This window comes from Somniosus microcephalus, chromosome 1 (assembly GCF_052327205.1).
Source record: "Somniosus microcephalus isolate GS21.2 chromosome 1, FLI_Smic_1.0, whole genome shotgun sequence".
NCBI lineage: Eukaryota > Metazoa > Chordata > Chondrichthyes > Squaliformes > Somniosidae > Somniosus > Somniosus microcephalus.
In genome coordinates this window covers 119,608,493-119,629,682 of record NC_140987.1, presented here as the reverse complement: position 1 = coordinate 119,629,682, position 21,190 = coordinate 119,608,493, and the positions used below count along the sequence as shown (strand labels likewise).

At 43.7% G+C, this 21,190-nt stretch overlaps 1 protein-coding gene across 1 annotated transcript in view; it reads right to left on the bottom strand.

Annotated features, from left to right (window-relative positions):
• Positions 1-2,258: 2,258 nt before the first annotated feature.
• Positions 2,259-21,190, bottom strand: part of LOC147124323 (aminopeptidase O-like) — a 138,987-nt gene continuing 120,055 nt past the window's right edge. Inside the window, exon 10 of the mRNA XM_086001040.1 lies at positions 2,259-2,498. Within this exon, the coding sequence (XP_085857166.1) occupies positions 2,427-2,498 (72 nt within the window). The 3' untranslated portion in view covers positions 2,259-2,426. The remainder of the gene's footprint in view (positions 2,499-21,190) is intronic.

Below are 21,190 nucleotides of genomic sequence, written 5' to 3'. Positions count from 1 at the left end.
GCCTACTCCTGCTCCAATTTCTTATGTAAAATGCATTCTCCTCCAGGAGTTACAAGTGACTAGGCTGTGGTAGAAATAAAACAACCTGCCTGTAATTTGGCACAAAAACATCTAGATACTGCTTTGATCTAATTCCAACTTGCAATTTTGCTACATTATTTCTTTCAATCCATTGATCATATGTTTGAAAAACCATTCCCAGTTTAAAGTTTCCTTTCATAATGCAAATGTTGCCATTTGTAGCTGTGCAGAGCTTTAAAAAAAGACAAATTAAAACAAGATGTTACAGGTCTGAACTGGGTCATTAAAAACGAGGCAATTTACTAAACTGTATAGAGACTAAACTAAAATTCCATTGCTGCTTCCTTATTATATTTTTAGTTCTTATTATTCTGCAAGTCTTTTGAGAATCTAGATACTGAATTCCTCTTGAAATTTATGTTGTCGTTGCCACTATGATAAGGTCTTCACAATATAAAAGTTTCGGATGTTAAACAAAAATTAAGCAGAGGACACATTTTTCCAGTTTCTGTACCAAGTACTAATCAAAGGTTACTCAGCTGGGATTGTTGTTCCAGAGAGATATCAAAAATGAGTTGCACATAGCCAGTTGCAAAGTTTTTTTTTAAAGTGAAAGAAGAAAAGTCAAAAGATACAAGAAGTACTGAAGTTCTTAAATAACAGCAACATCCAGTCTTGGATAAGTCCAACTAAACATTGGGGAAGACTGGAGCCATCGTCCTCGGCCCCAGCCACAAGCTTTGCTCCTATTTCACTAACTCTATACCGCTCCCTGGCCACCGTCTCACCAAGACAGTTCACAACCTCATCATCCTGTTCGTCCCCAAGTTGAGGTTCCCACTTATATCATCTCCATCATAAAGACCACCTACTTCCAACTCCATTTCATCGACTACCTCCGCCCTTCCTCAGCTCATCTGCCGCTGAAACCCCCATACTGCCTGTCACCTCCACTGCAATTACTCCAATGGTCTCCTCGCTGGCCTCCCATCCCCCATAAACTCCAGCCTATCCTTTCCCACATCAAGTTCTTCTCATCACCCCCAGCCTCGCTGACCTACATTGGCTCCCGATCGTCCAATGCCTCTGGGCTCATCAGAACAAGGAGGCATAAATATAAAATAGCCACCGATATACTATTTCTGCATCCACCCTCTTTTGCAGTCTCATAATATCTTACACAGTACAGAGTAGTAGATTATTGCACCACAAAATTAAACATTAATCTATGTCATGAAATATTACCATTTGTCAGAATAATGTACTCAGTAGAGATGTGGAAAATCATGTTTTGCGAGTTTTCACAACTTTGAAAACTATGTGGATTTTACAGGACCAGGTATTTCACCTTGCATGCTCCCTTCTTCCCCTTCTTCTTAGGCAGTCTCTTGGAACCAAGGATGACTTGCTTCCACATTAAAAATGGAGTTCTCAGGTGACTGATGAGTCCAATGCAGGACCTACAGTCTCTGTCACAGGTGGGGCAGACGGTGGTTGAAGGGACGGGTGGGTTGACGTGCGCTCCTTGCGCTGCCTGTGCTTGGCTTCCACTTGCTCCCGGCGAAGAGACTCGAGGTGTTCGGCACCTTCCCAGATGCTTCTCCTCCACTTTGTGCGGTCTTGGGCCAGGGATTCCCAGGTGTCGGTGGGGATGTTACACTTTTTCAAGGAGGCTTTGAGGGTCCACCTTGGGCTCTCTTGCCGTGCCGGAGCTCCGAGTAGAGCGCTTGTTTTGGGAATCTCGTATCGGGCATGCGGACAATGTGACCCGTAATGTGACATCTCATGCTCCCTACCTTCTTGATGGACCCTTCAATCCACTCTTGATTTCTGACATACACATCTGCTGCCACAGCATTCCCACCAAGTGCATCTGAAATTCTTTGAATATCTGTCCTTCATACCTTCCGCAGCATTTGTCCACCACTTTGAGCGTTGATGAGTTTTTGAGACATGCATAACCCAAAATATTAAGTTAGAGTGTAGTGCCTTGTGACAGAGATTACTATCAGTAATCATAACACCAAATTTTCCACTCCTCCCCAGCTAAGCTGAGCTTGCACAATTGTCATAAAACTATTAGCCTCTCATTTCCATAGGCAAAATACAATGAACAGACTCATTAGCAATAGTTTTTTGTTTAAAATAAGTAACAATTTTATCAAATAAATCTTTTGTAAATCAAATATTCCATCAGTTATTGAATTAATTGACAGAATGACTAGATATAATTAAATTACTATTAAAACTGTACCACCCTAGTTGAATGTGTATGTGACATCTTTTAATGCAACACAATGTTACATCAATCAAGAATTAGCTTATTTACCAATATATATTACATACCAGTTGTCCAGCTAATATACTAAAATTACAGTTCAATGTTTACCTTATCACAAGAATAATCAGCTGTCGTCTATAAAACGTTTCAGCAACGGGCTCAAATGTGCAACACTGCATCTCGTCCATACCATTATCTGAATGACAAGACCATTAATCTATTCGTTAATGGGCCATTGATTAAATCTTCAAATCAATTCCATTCAATTTTACTGTGCAAGATTATAAAATTAGCAAAACAACCTCCTCCAAAATTATTTGCATAAATATGCACTTAGCTAGATCAAGATTTAGGGGGGTTATGGCTGGAAGCTTATTTCTGTATTAGCAAGTCTAACTCTGCTTAGAATAGAACAGTTTAACAATTGAAGTGCATTTATAAAATATGAATTTATATTTATATTCACAATATTCATATTGTTTATTTAAATATATGCTATCTAGGTTGTGAATTCTACCTTCTTACATTTAAATACTTTCCACTGGATGGAAAAATTAGCCAATACTCCACAAGATGACAACTCTAGTGATGGATTTGGAAGGAAATGTTTTGATTAAAAGCAGACTTGTAACTAGCTGTGATGAGGTGAGTGGTAGCTATAAGAAAATAAATACACAATTTTTCCAGAATGGACAGAAAGCATGTAGTCACAGTTCTCATTTATTGCACCCCTGGCATTATCATAACTCATAATTGAATTTTAGTGCCATGTACCTAAATGATTTTCACTCGAGCAAGATATGTGAACGTTCCCATGCTTCGGCAGTTATGCTGCATTATCACTGTGTAGCAGGTTTCCGAATACTGATTTTTTTTTAACAATATTTATTCCTGGGATGTGTGCATGACTGGCAAGGCCGGCACTTATTGCCTATCCCTAGTTGCCGAGATAGCAGTGAGCCTTGTTCAACTGAGTGGCCTAGGGCAATTAAGAGTCAGATACGGTCCAGGCCAGGTAAGGAGCTTTCCTTCCCTAAAGGAAATTAGTGAACAATCCGAGTTACTCCAGATTTTTTTTTTTTAATGAATTCAAATTCTCAAACTGCCACGGTGCATATTAAACTCACGCCTCTGGATTATTAGTCCAGGCCTCTGGCTTACTGGCCTGGTGACACAACAACCACACTACCTTCTACCAATATGTTGAAGGTCACCTTGTACTTGGGCCACATCAAGAAAAATAAATGTATTCTAATTTGCACTACAAGTACTTTTTCTCTGATGTGTTAACATTTCTATTGTGTAAGTAATGTTCATTCAAAATTGTTTGTTTTAAAAAAGAAAACCATGGGAAAAAATTGCAAATCATCAGATAGGAACACCCAAATTAAGAGTGTCAAACAATTCTTTGGTCTGCCATAGGGAAAAAGAGAGTTATACTTGTGTAGGTATGTAAATGTATACATCCGTTATAACATAAAACTTGCAAAATGTATTCTTCTTTAAAAAGTGTTGATCAAAAGGCTATGGAAATGTTTTAAAATACAAAAATGGCTATAATGTTATAAACACACATAAATATGCACATTTTTGTCATGTAAAAATCCAAGATATTTTGGGGTTTCACAGGGTAGTTATGGATGAGGACGGCCATCCAGCCCATCTTAATCCAGCTAAAATGACCCTACACTCAGTACTTCCCCTCAGAGCATCCCACCTAAAGCCGTGTTGCCTGCTATTTACTAATTTGTTATTGTACAGATAATCCTCAAGTATACTCATGATAACTGATTCCATTATTTTACACAGAACTAAAGAAAGACTAATAGGTTTGAAGATACCAGTCTTTTTTGAATATGGAGCCCATGTTTCCAATTTATTGGCACCTCCTCAGTGTTCATTGACTTCTTCATAATTATCGTCAATGCCTCACAAATCTCTTCCCTAATATCTCTCAACATTGTAAAATAATCATCTAACGCTAAAGATTTATTTGAACCCTTTCAGCTGGTCTAGGAATTCCATCTCCTTTATATCGAAGTGCTGAATTTTACCTCAGTACTCTTTATTTGAAGAGGACATGAGGGTATGTTGTTCATGTTTTCCTTGTGAATACTTCAAGGAAATAATTCAGCATATTTACTATTTCATGCTTATCCACAATTTCAAGTCCATTTGCAACTTTTAATGTTCTCACTTCTTTGAAAGTCCTCTTGCTATTGTAGGACCAAAATAATTTTTAACTGATATGCTTTGAATCTGCAGCCGGGCTTTTTTCTAGGTCTCTCTTAGCCCCTCTGATCAGCCTTTCAACTTGTTTCTGCGTGACCCTATACTCGTCCCAGTGAGCCCCTTCTCCTTTCTCCCTGCAGGATTTGTATAGTTTTTTTCTTTCACTTTTAACTTGTTTGTTAATGCATTTTGTTTGTTAATGCATTTAGGGTTATGCTTGTTTAGTCTGACCTTGCTGATATTAAGTATGCCCACATAAACTGAGGAAATTGGTTTAACCATCTAAATTATCTTACTGAGGACTCAAGTGAACATTTACATGCATGGAGGTATTCAGGTCTGTCTTCCAGCTCGCTAAATACTGAAGAGAAATTAAGGTAATTGAAGGTAAGCATGTTAATCTTTACATTTTGGAACAACCTGCTTACTGTTTCTTCATAGACTATATCTGGTTTCTAACACAAAGCGAGATAATAACATTTCAACAGCTCTTAATCTAACCAGTAAACAGCTGTATTTTAGTCCCTGATAAGCTTCGGTTAATGGTAGAAACTTGTAATTCATAAACATGAATAACATTTTATGTCTGCTAAAAAATTTTTAAGCCATAAGCATTTGCTATCCTCATACTTCATTTTGGTCACTGTTAATCCAGAAATGGTTAGTTTGAACTGCAAGTACAATGATCAATCATTGCAACAGTGTGTACATCTTTAGCACAGGCCAGTTAACTGGTAGTTAGGGAGGCTCTGCATAAGTCAAGAATTTTTTAAAATAGAAATACAGTCATTTATTATATTCATTAGTATCCATTAAGTTCACAGCTACATTAAATTAAGGTTACATTATTAAAATTGGGAAACCAAAAGTAATAGGCAAATTGGATCATTATAAGTAGGGTATCAGTAAATTACCAGCCAACACTATTTATAAAGCAGTCACTGTAGCTGAAAACACTAAACAGAAGTATTCCATTTTATATTATGTATTGCCTCACTAAATTTATATAATAAATCAAAATTCCAACAGTCATCAGTTTCTAGCAGACATTTCATTCAGTTTATCCCTCCCCTCCCCCAACCACCACAATTTTGCAATTTTTATTTTACACTGATTGAAAATCTGTGGAATAGATTACTCTGCCTTCCCAACCCTACTCCTGCACATCATTACTCACACCAACATACGTTGCACGTCCACCCATCCCTCTCTATCTACATTATCACATCCCCATCTGACTAAGCACCCCTCACACTCATCCGAATGCAATCATACCATTTAACAGCACACAAGGAGGACACTTGGCATTGCCACCATAGTCATCCTCTAAAGATGTAACCCATCCACTCCTTACACTCATTCCATCACTCTCACTCAATCTTCTCTTCTTTCCCTCCTTGCCCAAAGAGAGCCCAAAATAAGAGAGGGAGAGAACCGGAGGTGGCCTTCCATCATTAGCCACCGTAACAGCAGCAGAGGTGTGAGGGAATAAGCCATATTTCAGAAAGATACACCATAATATGAACAGAATTCTGATATTTATTAATACATGAGACACTGGGTTTAAAAGTCTGGAAAGCCTCGGAGACACAGGCTGCAAACAGAAAACAGGCTTCTGAGATGGGATGGTTTGATAACAAAGTTGTAAAAACCAAACAAGCTTTGAAATGGGAATAAGTTAAATATACTAAAACAATGACCCTATTGAAATGGCAGTTTGGTGATTCCGAAGGGTCTGGAGTTTGGGAATAACACAATGGAAGACCCTGTTTAAGGTGTTATAAGCTAACACATTGAACAGAAACACAAACATTAAAAGAGGCATGTGCATTTGAAAAGATGACATCAAGTAAAAGAAACACTTGCTGGTCAAATAGTTTTTATGTTAAACTTGGAAGACAGGAAACATAAGATTAAATATGCAACCAATTGAGATAGTTAGAAAACAAGTAAACACTCAGTCAAAGTGTTTTTAATATATATAGTAAATATGATACCAACAAGAACACTTTGAAGATATGACTTCAATAGATACACCAAGCAATTACATTGTGTTTGTATTGAACTTGCAGCAGTTAGGAGACTCAACGTCTGCTAAAATCAGTAAAGCCAATATTAAGAATTGAATGAAAGAATTTTGTAAGAATGGCAACAGAAACCATTGCTATCATATTGTTTTTATGATAGTTTTTGGAACACCTAAAGATAGAGACATAATTATGCATGCAATAGTTGAATTGACAGTAAAATAGAAAGCATTCAACAGAGGTATCAGTAAAGACAATTAGCTTTCATCAGCAGAGAACTTCAAAGAATAAACCACTGCAAAAAGGGTATAAAAATAAGAGCTTTTCAAACAGAAAGTCAGAACTCGCTGAACGGGCCAAGCATTTCTCAACTTTACAGGCACCATCTGTAAGTTTATAAACTTTAAGTCTCGGGTAATCAAAGTAATTGATTTTGGTGGATAATCTGGATTTAGAGATAAGTAAGAAATAAGAAATGTACGAAATAAAGATTTGAGAATAAGGATCTCTGAGAAATAAGAAACGTAAGCTATTTGTATTTTGAATTATTAATGTCGCGACTGATTCAACAGCTGTTAACTGAAAGTTGGCTCTTAAATACAACTAAATATTTTTAGAATTGTCTCAAGAGTATTTCTGTATAAACTCGCAAACCCAATTTCTGTACACTCCTTTGTAATGAGTTGCAGAATTCTGATGGGGTTATCTGGACCCTTATAATATCCGGAAAGTTACAGTCTAGTTAAACTTATTAAAAGTGCTATCTGGAGGACGGTAACATCTTCAGTCATTCCTTTCCTTTAGGGAGAAATAGCCTGAACCTTTAGACCCATTTAAGCATCTTACTGAATTTGGCTATCTCTAACTTAAGTTGAATGTGAACGTCTGGGGAATACGCCTGATCTGGGGTAGCCAGAGACAGGGCTAGGACTTGTAATTATCCCTTCAGAGGAGGGTGCCTTGGAAATGTCAGGAGTCGCCAAGCAGCTGGAGGTGGGAGGCGGAGAGCAGGACATCTCAGCAAACTGGTGACAGATTACATCTCATACAGCCACATGGCATACAGCAATTCTTCTCCTCTTAGGCAGTCCCTCGTTGCCGAGGATGACTTGCTTCCACACTAAAAATGAGTTCTCAGGTGACTGATGAGTCCTATGTGGGACCTACACTCTCTGTCACAGGTGGGGCAGATGGTGGTTGAAGGGGCGGGTAGGGTGCTTGGGTTGACGTGCGCTCCTTCCGCTGTTTGCACTTGGCTTCCGCTTGCTCCCAGCAAAGAGACTCGAGGTGTTCGGCGCCTTCCCGGATGCTTCTCCTCCACTTTGTGCGGTCTTGGGCCAGGGATTTCCAGGTGTTGGTGGGGATGTTGCACTTTTTCCAAGGAGGCTTTGAGGGTGTCCTTGAAGCATTTCCTCTGTCCACCTGGGGCTCTCTTGCCGTGTCGGAGCTCCGAGTACAGTGCTTGCTTTGGGAGTCTCGTATCGGGCATGCGGACGATGTGGCCCGTCCATCGGAGCTGATCGAGTGTGGTCAAACCTTCGATGCTGGGGATGTTGGCCTGAGCGAGAACACTGATGTTGGTGCGCCTATCCTGCCAATGGATTTGCAGGATCTTGCAGAGGCAGCGTTGGTGGTACCTCTCCAGTGCTTTGAGGTGCCTGTTGTACATGGTCCACGTCTCTGAAGCATACAGGAGGGCGGGGGCAGGTATCACTACTGCTCTGTAGACCATGAGCTTAGTGCTGGGTTTGAGGTCCTGGTCTTCACTCTCTTCCTCAGGCGACCGAAGGCTGCACTGGCACACTGAAGGCGGTGTTGGACTTCATCATCAATGTCTGCCCTTGTTGACTGTAGGCTCCCGAGGTATGGAAAGTGGTCCACATTATCCAAGGCCTCGTCATGGATTTTGATAATTGGGGAGCAGTACTGTGTGGCGGGGGCAGGTTGGTAGAGGACCTTTGTCTTACGGATGTTTAGTGTAAGACCCATGCTCTCGTACGTTTCTGTGAAGGTGCTGACGATGGTTTGGAGTTCGGCCTCAGAATGTGCGCAGATGCAAGCATCGTCTGCATACTGTAATTCGATGACAGAGGATGGGACGACCTTGGATCTGGACTGGGGGCGACGGAGGTTGAAAAGTTTCCCGTTTGTTCTGTAGATTAGCTCCACTCCAGTGGGGAGTTTACTGAGGGTGAGATGGAGCATTGCAGCCAGGAAGATCAAGAAGAGCGTTGGTGCGATGACACAGCCTTGCTTGACCCCGGTCCATACGTGAATTGGGTCTGTGGTGGATCCATTGGTCAGGATCATGGCTTGCATGTCGTCATGAAGCAGGCGGAGGATGGTGACAAACTTTTGAGGGCAGCTGAATTTGAGGAGGACACTCCATAATCCCTCACGGTTGATGGTGTTGAAGGTCTTTGTGAGGTCAAAGAAGGCCGTGTACAGCGGTCGGTGCTGTTCCCTGCATTTCTCTTGTAGTTGACGCGCGGTGAAGAGCATGTCGATTGTGCCCCTTAGTGGGCAGAATCTGCATTGCGACTCTGGGAGGAGCTCTTCAGCCACTGGGAGAAGGCAACGGAGGAGGATTCTTGCGATGGCTTTCCCTGTGGCAGACAGCAGGGAGACTCCGCTGTAATTACCGCAATCGGACTTGTCACCTTTCTTGAAGATGGTCACGATTACGGCATCTCAGATCCCCTGGCATGCTCTCCTCCTTCCAGATAACAGAAAGGAGTTCATGTATTCACGCCAATAGTGCTTCTCCGCCATGTTTTAGTGCCTCGGCGGGGATTCCATCTGCTCCGGAGGCCTTGTTGTTCTTCAGTTGTCGGATGGCCTTTTCAACCTCATGCCGGGCTGGGGTTGTGCTGAGGTGGTGGCGTGTGGCATGTTGCGGGATGGAGTTGAGGACACTTGCATCGAAGACAGAATCTCGGTTAAGGAGATCTTCGAAGTGCTCCTTTCAGTGGGCACTGACTGCCTCTCTGTCCTTGATGAGTACCTCTCCGTTCTTGGCCCACAGTGGGGTAGGACCTTGGGTGCTTGGGCCGTAGATGGTCTTCACTGTGCTAAAGAATCGACGCACGTCATGTTTGTCGGCTAGCTGCTGGATTTCCTGCACTTTCTCCACCCACCATCTGTTCTTTAGGTCGCGAGTTTTTTGTTGGACCTTGGCCTTCAGGCATCTGTAGAGCTGTTTTCTTGCTCTCGAGTTCTGTTGCTGGTTCCAGATCAGGAATGCCTTGTGCTTGTAGCTTATTAGCTCCTGGATCTCCTGGTCGTTCTCGTCGAACCAGTCTTGGTGTTTCCTGGTCGAGTGACCGAGCGTCTCTTCACAGGTGCTGATTATGGAGGCCTCGAGTGCAGACCAGGCACTGTGGACACTCTGTATCTCAATCACTGGGAGTCGCCAGGTTGGTTGTGAGGCGCAGGCTGAATAGGGCTTTCTCAGCAGGGTCTTTGAGTGCTACAGCCTTGATTTTCCTGCGGCACTGCTTCTGTTGCTGCCGCTGTTTTGGCGCTACGTTGATGGAGATGACAGAACGGATTAGGCGGTGGTCTGTCCAGCAGTCGTCAGCGCCTGTCATGGCGTGGGTGATGCGGACGTCCTTGCAGTCCCTCGCTTGGACGATGACGTAGTTCAGCAGATGCCAGTGCTTGGAGTGAGGGTATTGCCCTGAAGCCTTGTACTTGTCTCTCTGATGGAACAAGGTGTTGGTTATGACAAGGCCATGTTCTAAGCATTTTGTCAGGAGGAGGGTACCACTGGAGTTGGCTTTCCCTACCCCCTCTCTGCCGATCACACCTCCCCAGAGATCTGTTTCCTTTCCAACTCTAGCGTTAAAGTCGCCAAGGAGGATCAGCTTGTCGCCCGTTGGGACTCGGGACAGGGATTGTTCGAGGCTGGAGTACAATTCCTCTTTGGTCTCGTCTGTGGCTTCCAGTGTTGGGGCGTACGCACTGATGACCGTAGCGCACTGGTTCCAGGCTAGGGTGAGCCGTAGAGTCATGAGGCGCTCGTTTATTCCACAAGTGGAGTCTCTGAGACGTTCAACTAGTTCATTTTTAATGACGAAACCTACCCCATGGAGGCAGCGTTCTTCTTCAGATTTGCCTTTCCAGAAGAAGGTGTAACCACCGCCTTGCTCCTTGAGCTGGCCTTCCCTGCCCGCCGGGTCTCGCTTAGGGCGGCGATGTCTATGTCGAAACGTCTGCATTCCCGGGCAACGATAGCAGTGCGGCGTTGCAGTCTGTGACTGTTGGGGTTTGTCCATGAGGGTCATGACGTTCCAGGTCCCGAACTTCATTTTAAATGGTGGAAGATGCTGTGCGTGAATTCTTTTAATGTGGGGTGGCCGTTGCACACCAGCTACCACACGGGCCTGACAGACCAAGGTCTTGGTCCAATGGCAAGGGGCTCCAAGACGATTGGAGACCAGGCTCTGCTACATTGGCCTAGCAAAAAAAAAAAAAAAAAAAAAAAAACACACACACACACACACACACACACACACACACACACACCTACTGTCCTCCTCCCTCCTTCCCGCAGGTCCTCTCTGCCTGGGTTTCATAGGCTGCAGTGTGGTCTTTAGTGCAGAACTGGGAGCACACACCGGAAGTATGCAGAGTAGGCAGATCGTGACGTTAGTTTGACACCAGCGCTGCCATTTTGGACCTCAATGCTCCAGCTAAAGCCATCTCTTAAAGACGCACAGCTGAACATGCGATCAGCAGATGAAAGGACATCCCCGTCAGTGCTATTTAAAGGGATCATCAACTTTTGATACAGCAATTGCTCAAATGGGACTGATGCCAGCAGCCAGTGAATATTCATTATGTGCATAATGGTATCTGTACCCATTCTTCATATGACATATCTAACTCATCTCTTTACTCTTCCACAGATCCATCAAACCCCCACTTCCCCCCACCCCCCAACGGTCCAGGAGGAAGATGACTCCTCAGAGGAGCCACAAGCCTCTGACGGTACACCATCACCAGACATAAGCACACCCAGCACCAGTGCAAATACACACACCTCAGTGGGTGCTTCGTGAGATAGAGTAGGGTTGTTACCTGGTGTCTCACAAGTGAGCAAGAGCAGATGGTGGAGGCAGGGACAGCAGTGGAGACTCCTCGCGGAAGGGCACAGGACGCTCCCAGCCCTGCTCAGCTGTATGCAGACGCTGAACCTCGGGGGCCATCCAGAAAGAGAGCATTCCTGGAGGTGCAACAAGACGTGCAGGAGGCTTTGAAAAGTTTTGCGACCGCGATGTCAGCAAATGTGCAGAGAATGGAGAAGTCCATCTCCAACATGAGCACCACCGTGTTGCAGGCGATTGCAACTGTAGGCTCTTCCATGGATAGGATGGTCACCTGCATGGAGCAACTAGTGCGCCATTCGCAAGAGCACATGGTCTCTATGGAGAACAGATGGCTATCTATGGAGAATAGATGGCAGACGCTCATAGGCCGCCTCTCTAGGAGGGTTCTCATGGCCCCACTGCTGTGCAGCAAGGTGCTCTTCAGCTCCACTTGGGTGCTTTCATAAATGTTTGTGTAAAGTTTCCGTTACTGTGATGTCACAGATAAAAATATTTATTTTCACCACTTTCCGGTCATGGCTAAATTTGTGTGCAACTTTGGAAGTGGCTTAGTGAGTTGGAGTAAATGGTGAGACATGTTACCTCCAGCAATGGGGGCGGTCAGTGTGAAAGGAATGGCTTGGTCATTGTAGGGATGCTTCATGGTGTTGCTGTGGGGTGGTGGGAACCTTGCGCAGCATATGGCAGCCATATGGATGTAATGCCTAAATTTAAGTAAATCTGGCCATGATGAGGCCATCCCTGGCCTCTCAGGCAGCAATGTGATCAGGTGCTGGTGGGATCTGGACTGCAGGTTCCTCCTGCTCCTTCTCGCCAGCATGGGCTCGACAGGCCGAATGACCTCCTTCTGTGCTGTAATCATTCTATGATTCCTCATCTTCCAGCTGATGCCCCTCCTCCTCCTCCAGAGAGGTTGTGTGCTCAGAGCCTTGCTCCTCATACAATGCTAATCCTCGCTGCTGCGCTAAGTTGTGCAGGGCACAGCCGATCACGACAGTTCTGGAGACCCTGGCTGTTGCGTACTGAAGGGCTCCTCCAGATCTGTCAAGGCATCTGAAGCACATTTTCAGCATGCCTATTATCTGGTCTATGGCACATCTGGTGGAAATGTGGCTTTCATTATATCTCTCCTGGGCCTCAGTACTTGGCCTCCTTAAGGATGTCATGAGCCACGTCTTCAGTGGATAGCCCTCGTCTCCATGCAATCAGCCAGAAAGTCTGTTTGGAGGATAGAAGAGCTGAGGGAGGTTAGACTGGCGCAGGACGAAAGATTCATGGCAGCTGCCAGGGAATTTATCGCACACATCCATGATGATCTTACTATAGTTGCAGACGAGTTGCACATTGAGGGAGTAGAGCCCTTGCAGTTGACAACCGATAAAGTATGAAAACCAGCCACAGATACCTCTGATAACTGGCATTTTTTAAATAGACATTCTGCCTATTTACCCAGTTAAAAAACAAAATACTATGTATATTGACAATAGAAAGGACTTCTCATTAGTACTGAAGTTGCCAACATAAGAAGAAAAGGCTATTAACCCAACTAATCAGTCTTTTAGATACACATTCAGGGCTGGTACAGACAATCTTCATCTCCCTCCTGTCCGTCACAAATCTCATTGAATTAAGAACTTCAATAAAATAATTAAAATGCTTAATGTGAGTGCCCATTTGCTACACCCTCTAGAAGTCTATTCGGCAATTTAAATCTAAATATATAGCCATACCTCATTACATTTAATTTCCTTAACTTCTAATCATGTACACTAGTTATCCAAGTTGCAAAAGTAAATGGGTTTTTAAGCACCAATATGTACTGCCTTTCATTTCTCAACATTAAATCTTTCATATTCCCTATTAAGTATTTGTAGATCTCTTTGACCAACATCCCACTGATGAAAATATCCTGCTGTCCCACACAATTTTTCATCATCTGCAAATATTCTGCTTACAATACCTTTGTTGAGTTCAATAATAAGTTATGAACAGGTGTCCCAAAGGAAAAAAAATCTCTGAAATTCCAGTAGCCACAGCTGCCCAATTAGTAGTAGTACCTATGATAAATACCCTGTTTCATATTATCTATGCAATTAAAGGAGCTGCATTTCTTAAATAAAGTGACAGTTGTAATTTGACACAGTAGCATTTGATTGATAAGAATGAAGATCATTTAACACTGAACTATTAGAAGTTACCATATGAAGTTTTAAGTACAAACCAAGTTAGCAATAACCTGCTAACTGACGCCCAGTTTGGGTTCCGCCAGGGCCACTCAGCTCCTGACCTCATTACAGCCTTGGTCCAAACATGGACAAAAGAGCTGAACTCAAGAGGTGAGGTGAGAGTGACTGCCCTTGACATCAAGGCAGCATTTGATCGAGTGTGGCATCAAGGAGCCCTAGCAAAACTGAAGTCAATGGGAATCAAGGGGAAAACTCTCCATTGGTTGGAATCATACCTAGCACAAAGGAAGTTGGCTGTGGTTGTTGGAGGTCATTCATCTCAATCACATGACATCACTGCAGGAGTTCCTCAGGGCAGTGTCCTAGGCCCAACCATCTTCAGCTGTTTCATCAATGAACTTCCCTCCATCATAAGGTCAGAAGTGGGGATGTTCGCTGATGATTGCACACTGTTCAGCACCATTCGAGACTCGTCAGATACTGACGCAGTCAGTGTTCATATGCAGCAAGACCTGGACAACATTCAGGCTTGGGCTGACAAGTGGCAAGTAACATTCGCACCACACAAGTGCCAGGCAATGACCATCTCCAACAAGCGAGACTCTAACCATCTCCCCATGACATTCAATGGCATTACCATCACTGAATCCCCCACTATCAACATCCTGGGGGGTTACCATTGATCAGAAACTGAACTGGACCAGCCATATAAATACTGTGGCTACAAGAGCAGGCCAGAGGCTGGGAATTCTGAGGCGAGTGTCTCACCTCCCGACTCCCCAAAGCCTTTCCACCATCTACAAGGCACAAGTCAGGAGTGTGATGGAATACTCTCCACTTGCCTGGATGAGTGCAGCTCCAACAACACTCAAGAAGCTCGACACCATTCAGGATAAAGCAGCCCGCTTGATTGGCACTCCATCCACCACCTTCAACATTCACTCCCTCCACCACCAGCGCACTGTGGCTGCAGTGTGTACCATCTACAAGATGCACTGCAGCAACTCGCCAAAGCTCCTTCAACAGCACCTTCCAAACCCGCGACCTCTACCACTTAGAAGGACAAGGGCAGCAGACGCATGGGACCATCACCACCTAAAAGTTCCCCTCCAAGCCACACACCATCCTGCCTTGGACCTGTATCGCCGTTCCTTCACTGTCGCTGGGCCAAAATCCTGGAACTCCCTTCCTAACAGCATTGTGGGTGTACCTACACCATATGGACTGCAGCGGTTCAATAAGACAGCTCACCACCATCTTCTCAAGGGCAATTAGGGATGGGCACTAAATGCAGGCCTAGCCAGCGACGCCCACATACCATCAATGAATAAAAAAAAAAACACATGGTCGATCATTCTTTAATATTCAGATATAGTGGACACAACCAATGTTATTACTGAATCCATTTTAATCCTGATTAAATGAACAGGCTTAAAAATTGAAAAGCAGCATTATAACAGTTTTAGATTCATCTGATCTGAAAATAGTTTTTTGTTCAAGTAGATATGGATAGTTCTCTATTATTAATTTTCAAAAGGGAAAAATAAAATATTCACGCCCTCTATCACCAGCACATTGCAATATCTACAGGAGGCACTGCTGCAACTCATGAAGGTTACTTTGTCACTTCCTCCCTCCAATGTGACCTCTACCACTAAGAAGGATAAGAGCGTCTTATGGGAACACCATCACCTCCAAGTCACTCACCATCCTGACCTGAACATAGCCATCATTATTGGGCCAATGTCCTGGAATTCCCTACCTAACACTATCATGAGAGCACAATGAGCACAAGGACGGCAACGGCTCAAAAAGAAGCCCACCACCATCTTTGCACAACAATGTGGCCTTGCCAACATCACCTATATCCCAAGAACAAATTTGTTTTAAATCCTCAAATGGAGAGTGAAGTTTGCAATATAAAGTAAGTTATAATACTAGGTAATAAGATCTGGTCAGATTTTGACTCTTAAAAACAAAACACACGTAGGCAATTAAGTTTTTTTAAATTCAGTATACTTCATTTTGCAAGGTTTCTTTTTTTTTTTATTTAAGACACTTTGATTTTTTTTTATTTCTCTTATGTTTAGTTTGAAAGCCATAAACAAGCAATACTGAGCACACTGCAGTGCAAGTAAATGATTCTTCATGACAGCTACCCATTTATTTTAACTGTCACTATCACTGTGAAGCAATTAATTGTTCTGCTGAATGGCTGCAGTTTATTATCCTTTCACTATAATGCATTCTGATATAATACACATTTTCTGCCTTTCTTATTAAAAGAAATGCTAGGGAATAATCTGGTGAATATCATCCCTTCACTATGGTATGCAACTACTAAAGACGGAGTCCACTATCTATGGGAGAAATATTATTTGCCAGCCAACTTGCAAGAATGTTTTGTTTAACCAAATAGCAAAAGTATGTCGACAGTTTTTAAAAAAAGGAGTAAACTGGGGACTGCAGGGCACTGTCTCTGCCTTTTACCTTTGGGACTGGACTTAAATCCAGCCCAGACCTACAGGATGAAAAGTTCCTGTCTTTTGCATGTAAAGTGCCCACGTGAAATATGTTTCAGCAGTTTCAACCCAGTTTCTAGTGGGCTTGGGCACTAAATGGGCACCTCTCACTCAGAGAAATGACAGGATGGCTGGTGTGGGAATTGGAAAAATGTCCCACTGTAGGTGTTGCTCATCTGAGGCTGTGCTTGAAGTATACTGTTGGGGCAGAGTAGAACGAGCTTTACTCTGCATCTAACCACCCTATTACTGAATTGGGAATGCTTACAGTATGAAAAAAAATATATATATATATCTTTTAACTGGTGGGAGGAAAAGCCATGAATATAACTGCAATTTATAGTTACTACTTGTAGTGTATGTGCCTTTAAGAGCCCCAGGTGTGCTGTAATGCCGGTAATGGCCACTCGGGCTATATAAGCCTGTATATTGTGTATATCCGTTAGAACCCCCCCCAGACTTTGCTTACTAAACACCTATGAACCAACTCCTGTCTTCAGTGTCTTTATCAACACACGGACACTACAGTGGCGACGAAGTGGAAACGGACTTACCTGCAATTCGGCAGCACCTCAAGGGCATTGATTCCTCGGGCATCCAGAAGACTCAAGAAAGTGAGAGAAGCTGTGGTTTCACCAGCGGACCAAGCTGGTGTCAGGTACTGCGCTAATCCTTCCTGGGCGTCAGGCTGGGGCTCCAGCGGCTGGCTCTACAGCTGAGACAGGCAGCGAAATCAGAGGCAAGCAATAACGGACTGGGAGGGAGCACTCGGGAGACGGCCGGCGCGGCAAGCAGGTCAGCGTTCAGACCTGGAGAGAAAGCCCCGCGGGAACGAGTCTCCAACTGTAAATAAATTTTTTAAAAAAGAACGGGAACCGCGGGAAACAGCGTTGTCATCGGCAGCAGCGGCAGGAAGCGCCATATCTTTGCTGCAGAAAAGAAAGAAAAGTGCGGGAAACGCCATATCTTTTCTGAAATGCCTAAGTCTGGCAATATTGATGCTTTTGATAGCGAACTAGAGGATTGGACCACATACGTGGAAAGAGTAGAGGTATATTGCACTGCAAATGGAATAGAAGATGAAAAAAAAGCTTCAGTACTGCTGAACCTAATGGGCGCAAAGGCATACGGGCTGTTACGAAATTTAATCACTCCAGCCAAACCAAAGGACAAGAATTTTAAAGAAATTGTTGATACCCTGCAGGAGCACTTAAACCCAACACCGCTGCTGATAGCAGAACGATTCAAATTCTTCAAGAGAAATCAACACAAGAATGAAAGTAACGCTGATTACCTAACCGAATTAAGAAAGCTATCAAAGTACTGCCAATTCGGGGCAGGACTAGCAGATTATCTTCGAGACAAATTCGTTTGCGGTCTCTTAAGTGAAGGAACACAAAAAAGGCTGCTTTCTGAAAAAGATTTAACATTGGACAAAGCTTTCAGTATGGCTGTATCATACGAAGCAGCAGCAAGAGGAGCTGCAGAGATACAACAAAAGACACAGGACTTCGGCACCCATGAAATGACACAGGGTTTCGAAAGATGTTATTGCTGCGGCAGATACACCCATAACCAGAAGGACTGCTGGTTCAAGGACAAAGCATGCAGGCAATGCGGAAAAATTGGACACATTGCACGGGTATGCGGATCTGGACAAAATAAATCCATGCACAGAAAAAAAAAAATCAATAAAGGAAACTACAGGAAGGTACAAATGATGACGGACAGTAGCTCCGAAGACCAGAAGAGCGATAGCGACTCCGAAAACAAGAGACTAAGCGGTCTCAAATTACATAATGTACTTGCCAAAGATGATTACCAAACCATTTGGGTTACCCTCACGATAGCAGGGTCCCCAGTTAAAATGGAGCTAGATACAGGATCAGCTCTAACCGTAATAAATCGACGGGATTACAAGAGGCTATTTTTGCATATACCTCGAAAAGACACATCCATTATCTTAAAAACATATACGGGGCAGAAAGTATACCCCAAAGGAAAAATAAGGGTGCCTGTTGTATACAACGGCAAAGAAATACAAAAGTTGTATTTATACATTCTACAAGATGGTGGTCCACCGTTGTTGGGACGTGAATGGATCAGAAAGATACGTTTAGACTGGCACTCCATTCAGGCACTGACGGTGACCAGTAAGAAAAAAAACAATGATGACATCATACCTGAACGATTAAAAGACATCTTGGCCAACGCCAAAGAAGTGTTTCAGGAGAAACTAGGAGCCTTGAAAGGCCTCACCGCCTCAATAAAAGTGGAAGATGCAGCAATTCCCAAATTTTTTAAGGCAAGACCGGTGCCATACACAATTCGTCCAGCAGTCGAGGCAGAGCTGGAGAATTTGGAAAAGGCAGGCGTATTATCCAAAATAGATTGGAGCGAGTGGGCAACACCCATCGTTCCAGTTATGAAAAAAGCATTGAATAATGATAAATCTGAAGAACAGAGAAAAATTTGCATCTGTAGAGACTTCAAGGTGACTGTAAACCCGGTCCTTCACAAGGCACAGTATCCTCTTCCGAGGATAGAAGATATTTTCGCCTCACTATCCGGAGGGAAACGTTTCACAAAAATTGACTTGGCACAGGCATGTCTACAGATGGAGGTCGAGGAGGCCTCTAAAAAGTATCTCACGATAAACACACACAAAGGCCTGTACCAGTACAATCGACTTGTTTTTGGAGTAGCATCAGCTCCAACTATCTGGCAAAGAGCTATGGAGCAAGTCCTGCAAGGGATTCCGGGGACTCAATGCTACCTAGACGACATCCTTTTAACAGGAGAAAACGACAACGAGCACCTTGCCAATTTGGAGCAGGTGCTCACTAGGCTGAAAGAACGGGGCCTACGAGCAAATCGCCCCAAGTGCGAATTTTTCCAAAATCAGATATCATATTGTGGCCACATAATTAATAATGAAGGGTTGCATAAGTCACCTGAAAAAATTGAAGCGGTCATAAAAGCCCCAGCACCTGAAAATGTTTCACAATTAAGGTCGTTCCTGGGATTAATAAATTACTATCATAAATTTTTACTGAACTTATCAACTCTTCTACACCCTCTTAATGAACTGCTACAAACAGGAGTGATTTGGAAATGGAACGAAGACTGTAAACGTGCCTTCCATAAATGCAAAGACTTAATCACATCCAAAGAAGGTTTGGCTCATTACAACCCATCACTGCCAATCAGACTGGCATGCGATGCATCCCCTTACGGCATAGGAGCAGTATTATCCCATAAATTCCCTGATGGCTCAGAACGGCCGATAGCTTTTGCGCCACGCTCATTAAACTCAGCTGAGCGTAACGCTGCCCAAATCGACAGGGAAGCACTCAGCCTGGTATGGGGAGTGAAGAAATTCAACCATTACCTACATGGACAAAAATTTACCTTGTTGACTGACCATCAACCCCTTATCTCCATATTCAACCCTAAAAAGGGTGTTCCCATTATGACAGCGCAAAGGCTACAGAGGTGGTCCCTTTTTCTAGGAGCACACCAATACAACATAGAATACAAAGGATCAAAACAGCATGGGAATGCTGACGGTTTATCGCGCCTACCGTTGCCAACGGTAGAAGAGGCACCTACAGTAGACCCAGTAGAGATGTTCCACTCTACCATAGTGGAATGTCTACCAGTAACAAATTCTGCCATTGAAAGGGAGACGAGAAATTACCCGACTCTCTCACAGGTCTACGATTTAACAGTGAAGGGATGGCCAGCACATGGCGAACCACTGTTGCCAGCATTCTCGCAAAGAAGCGAACAGCTGTCAGTGTGCCGAGGAACCTTGATGTGTGGATCCAGAGTGGTGATTCCACCCAAACTCCAGGATAAAGTGCTAAAGGAGCTTCACGAGGGGCATCTGGGTGGAGTGAAAATGAAGAACCTAGCTAGGGCATTTGTATGGTGGCCAGGTATCGATGGAGACATCGAAGAAATGACCAAGAGCTGCCTCGGATGCCAGAAGGTCCAAAACGCTCCACCACAAGCCCCTCTACATCCATGGGAGTGGCCCTCATCTCCCTGGCAAAGGGTGCACATCGACTTTGCTGGTCCATTTATGGACTCAATGTTCTTAATCGCGGTTGATGCACACTCCAAGTGGCCGGAGGTAATAAAGATGTCCTCCACCACCACGGAAAAAACCATCACAGTATTAAGGACCATATTTGCCAGGGATGGGCTGCCGGAACAGATATGTTCTGATAATGGACCGCAATTTGTGTCCGAAGAATTCAGAAAGTCCTTAAAGAACAATGGGGTTAAGCACTACACGTCCGCCCCATACCATCCCGCCACCAATGGATTGACTGAAAGGTTTGTCCAGACCTTCAAGAAGGCCATAAAGGCCATGGGTAATGAAGACATAAAACTTCAGCACAAGGTGGATAACTTCTTATTCACATACAGGAATGCAACACATATGGTTACCAACCAAACTCCCGCCATGATATTCTTCAATAGAAACCTAAGATGCCGGCTGGATTTGGTCAAGCCCAACATCAGAAGGGACGTGGAGAATCAGCAGTTTCAAGGCATGAATGAAAGGCCAACTGGAACCTTCCAGATAGGTCAACAAGTTTTGGCCCGGGACTACCGTACCGAGAAATGGCAGCCTGGAACTATCTGCACACGACTAGGACCACTAATGTGTACCGTGGACATCGGAGAAAGCATAATAAGGCGCCATGCTGACCAAATCATAAAGTCATCCGAAAAGGGACAACCTACACCACAACTCTATACGTCTAACAATGAAGTAGAGATACCCATATCTACCTCC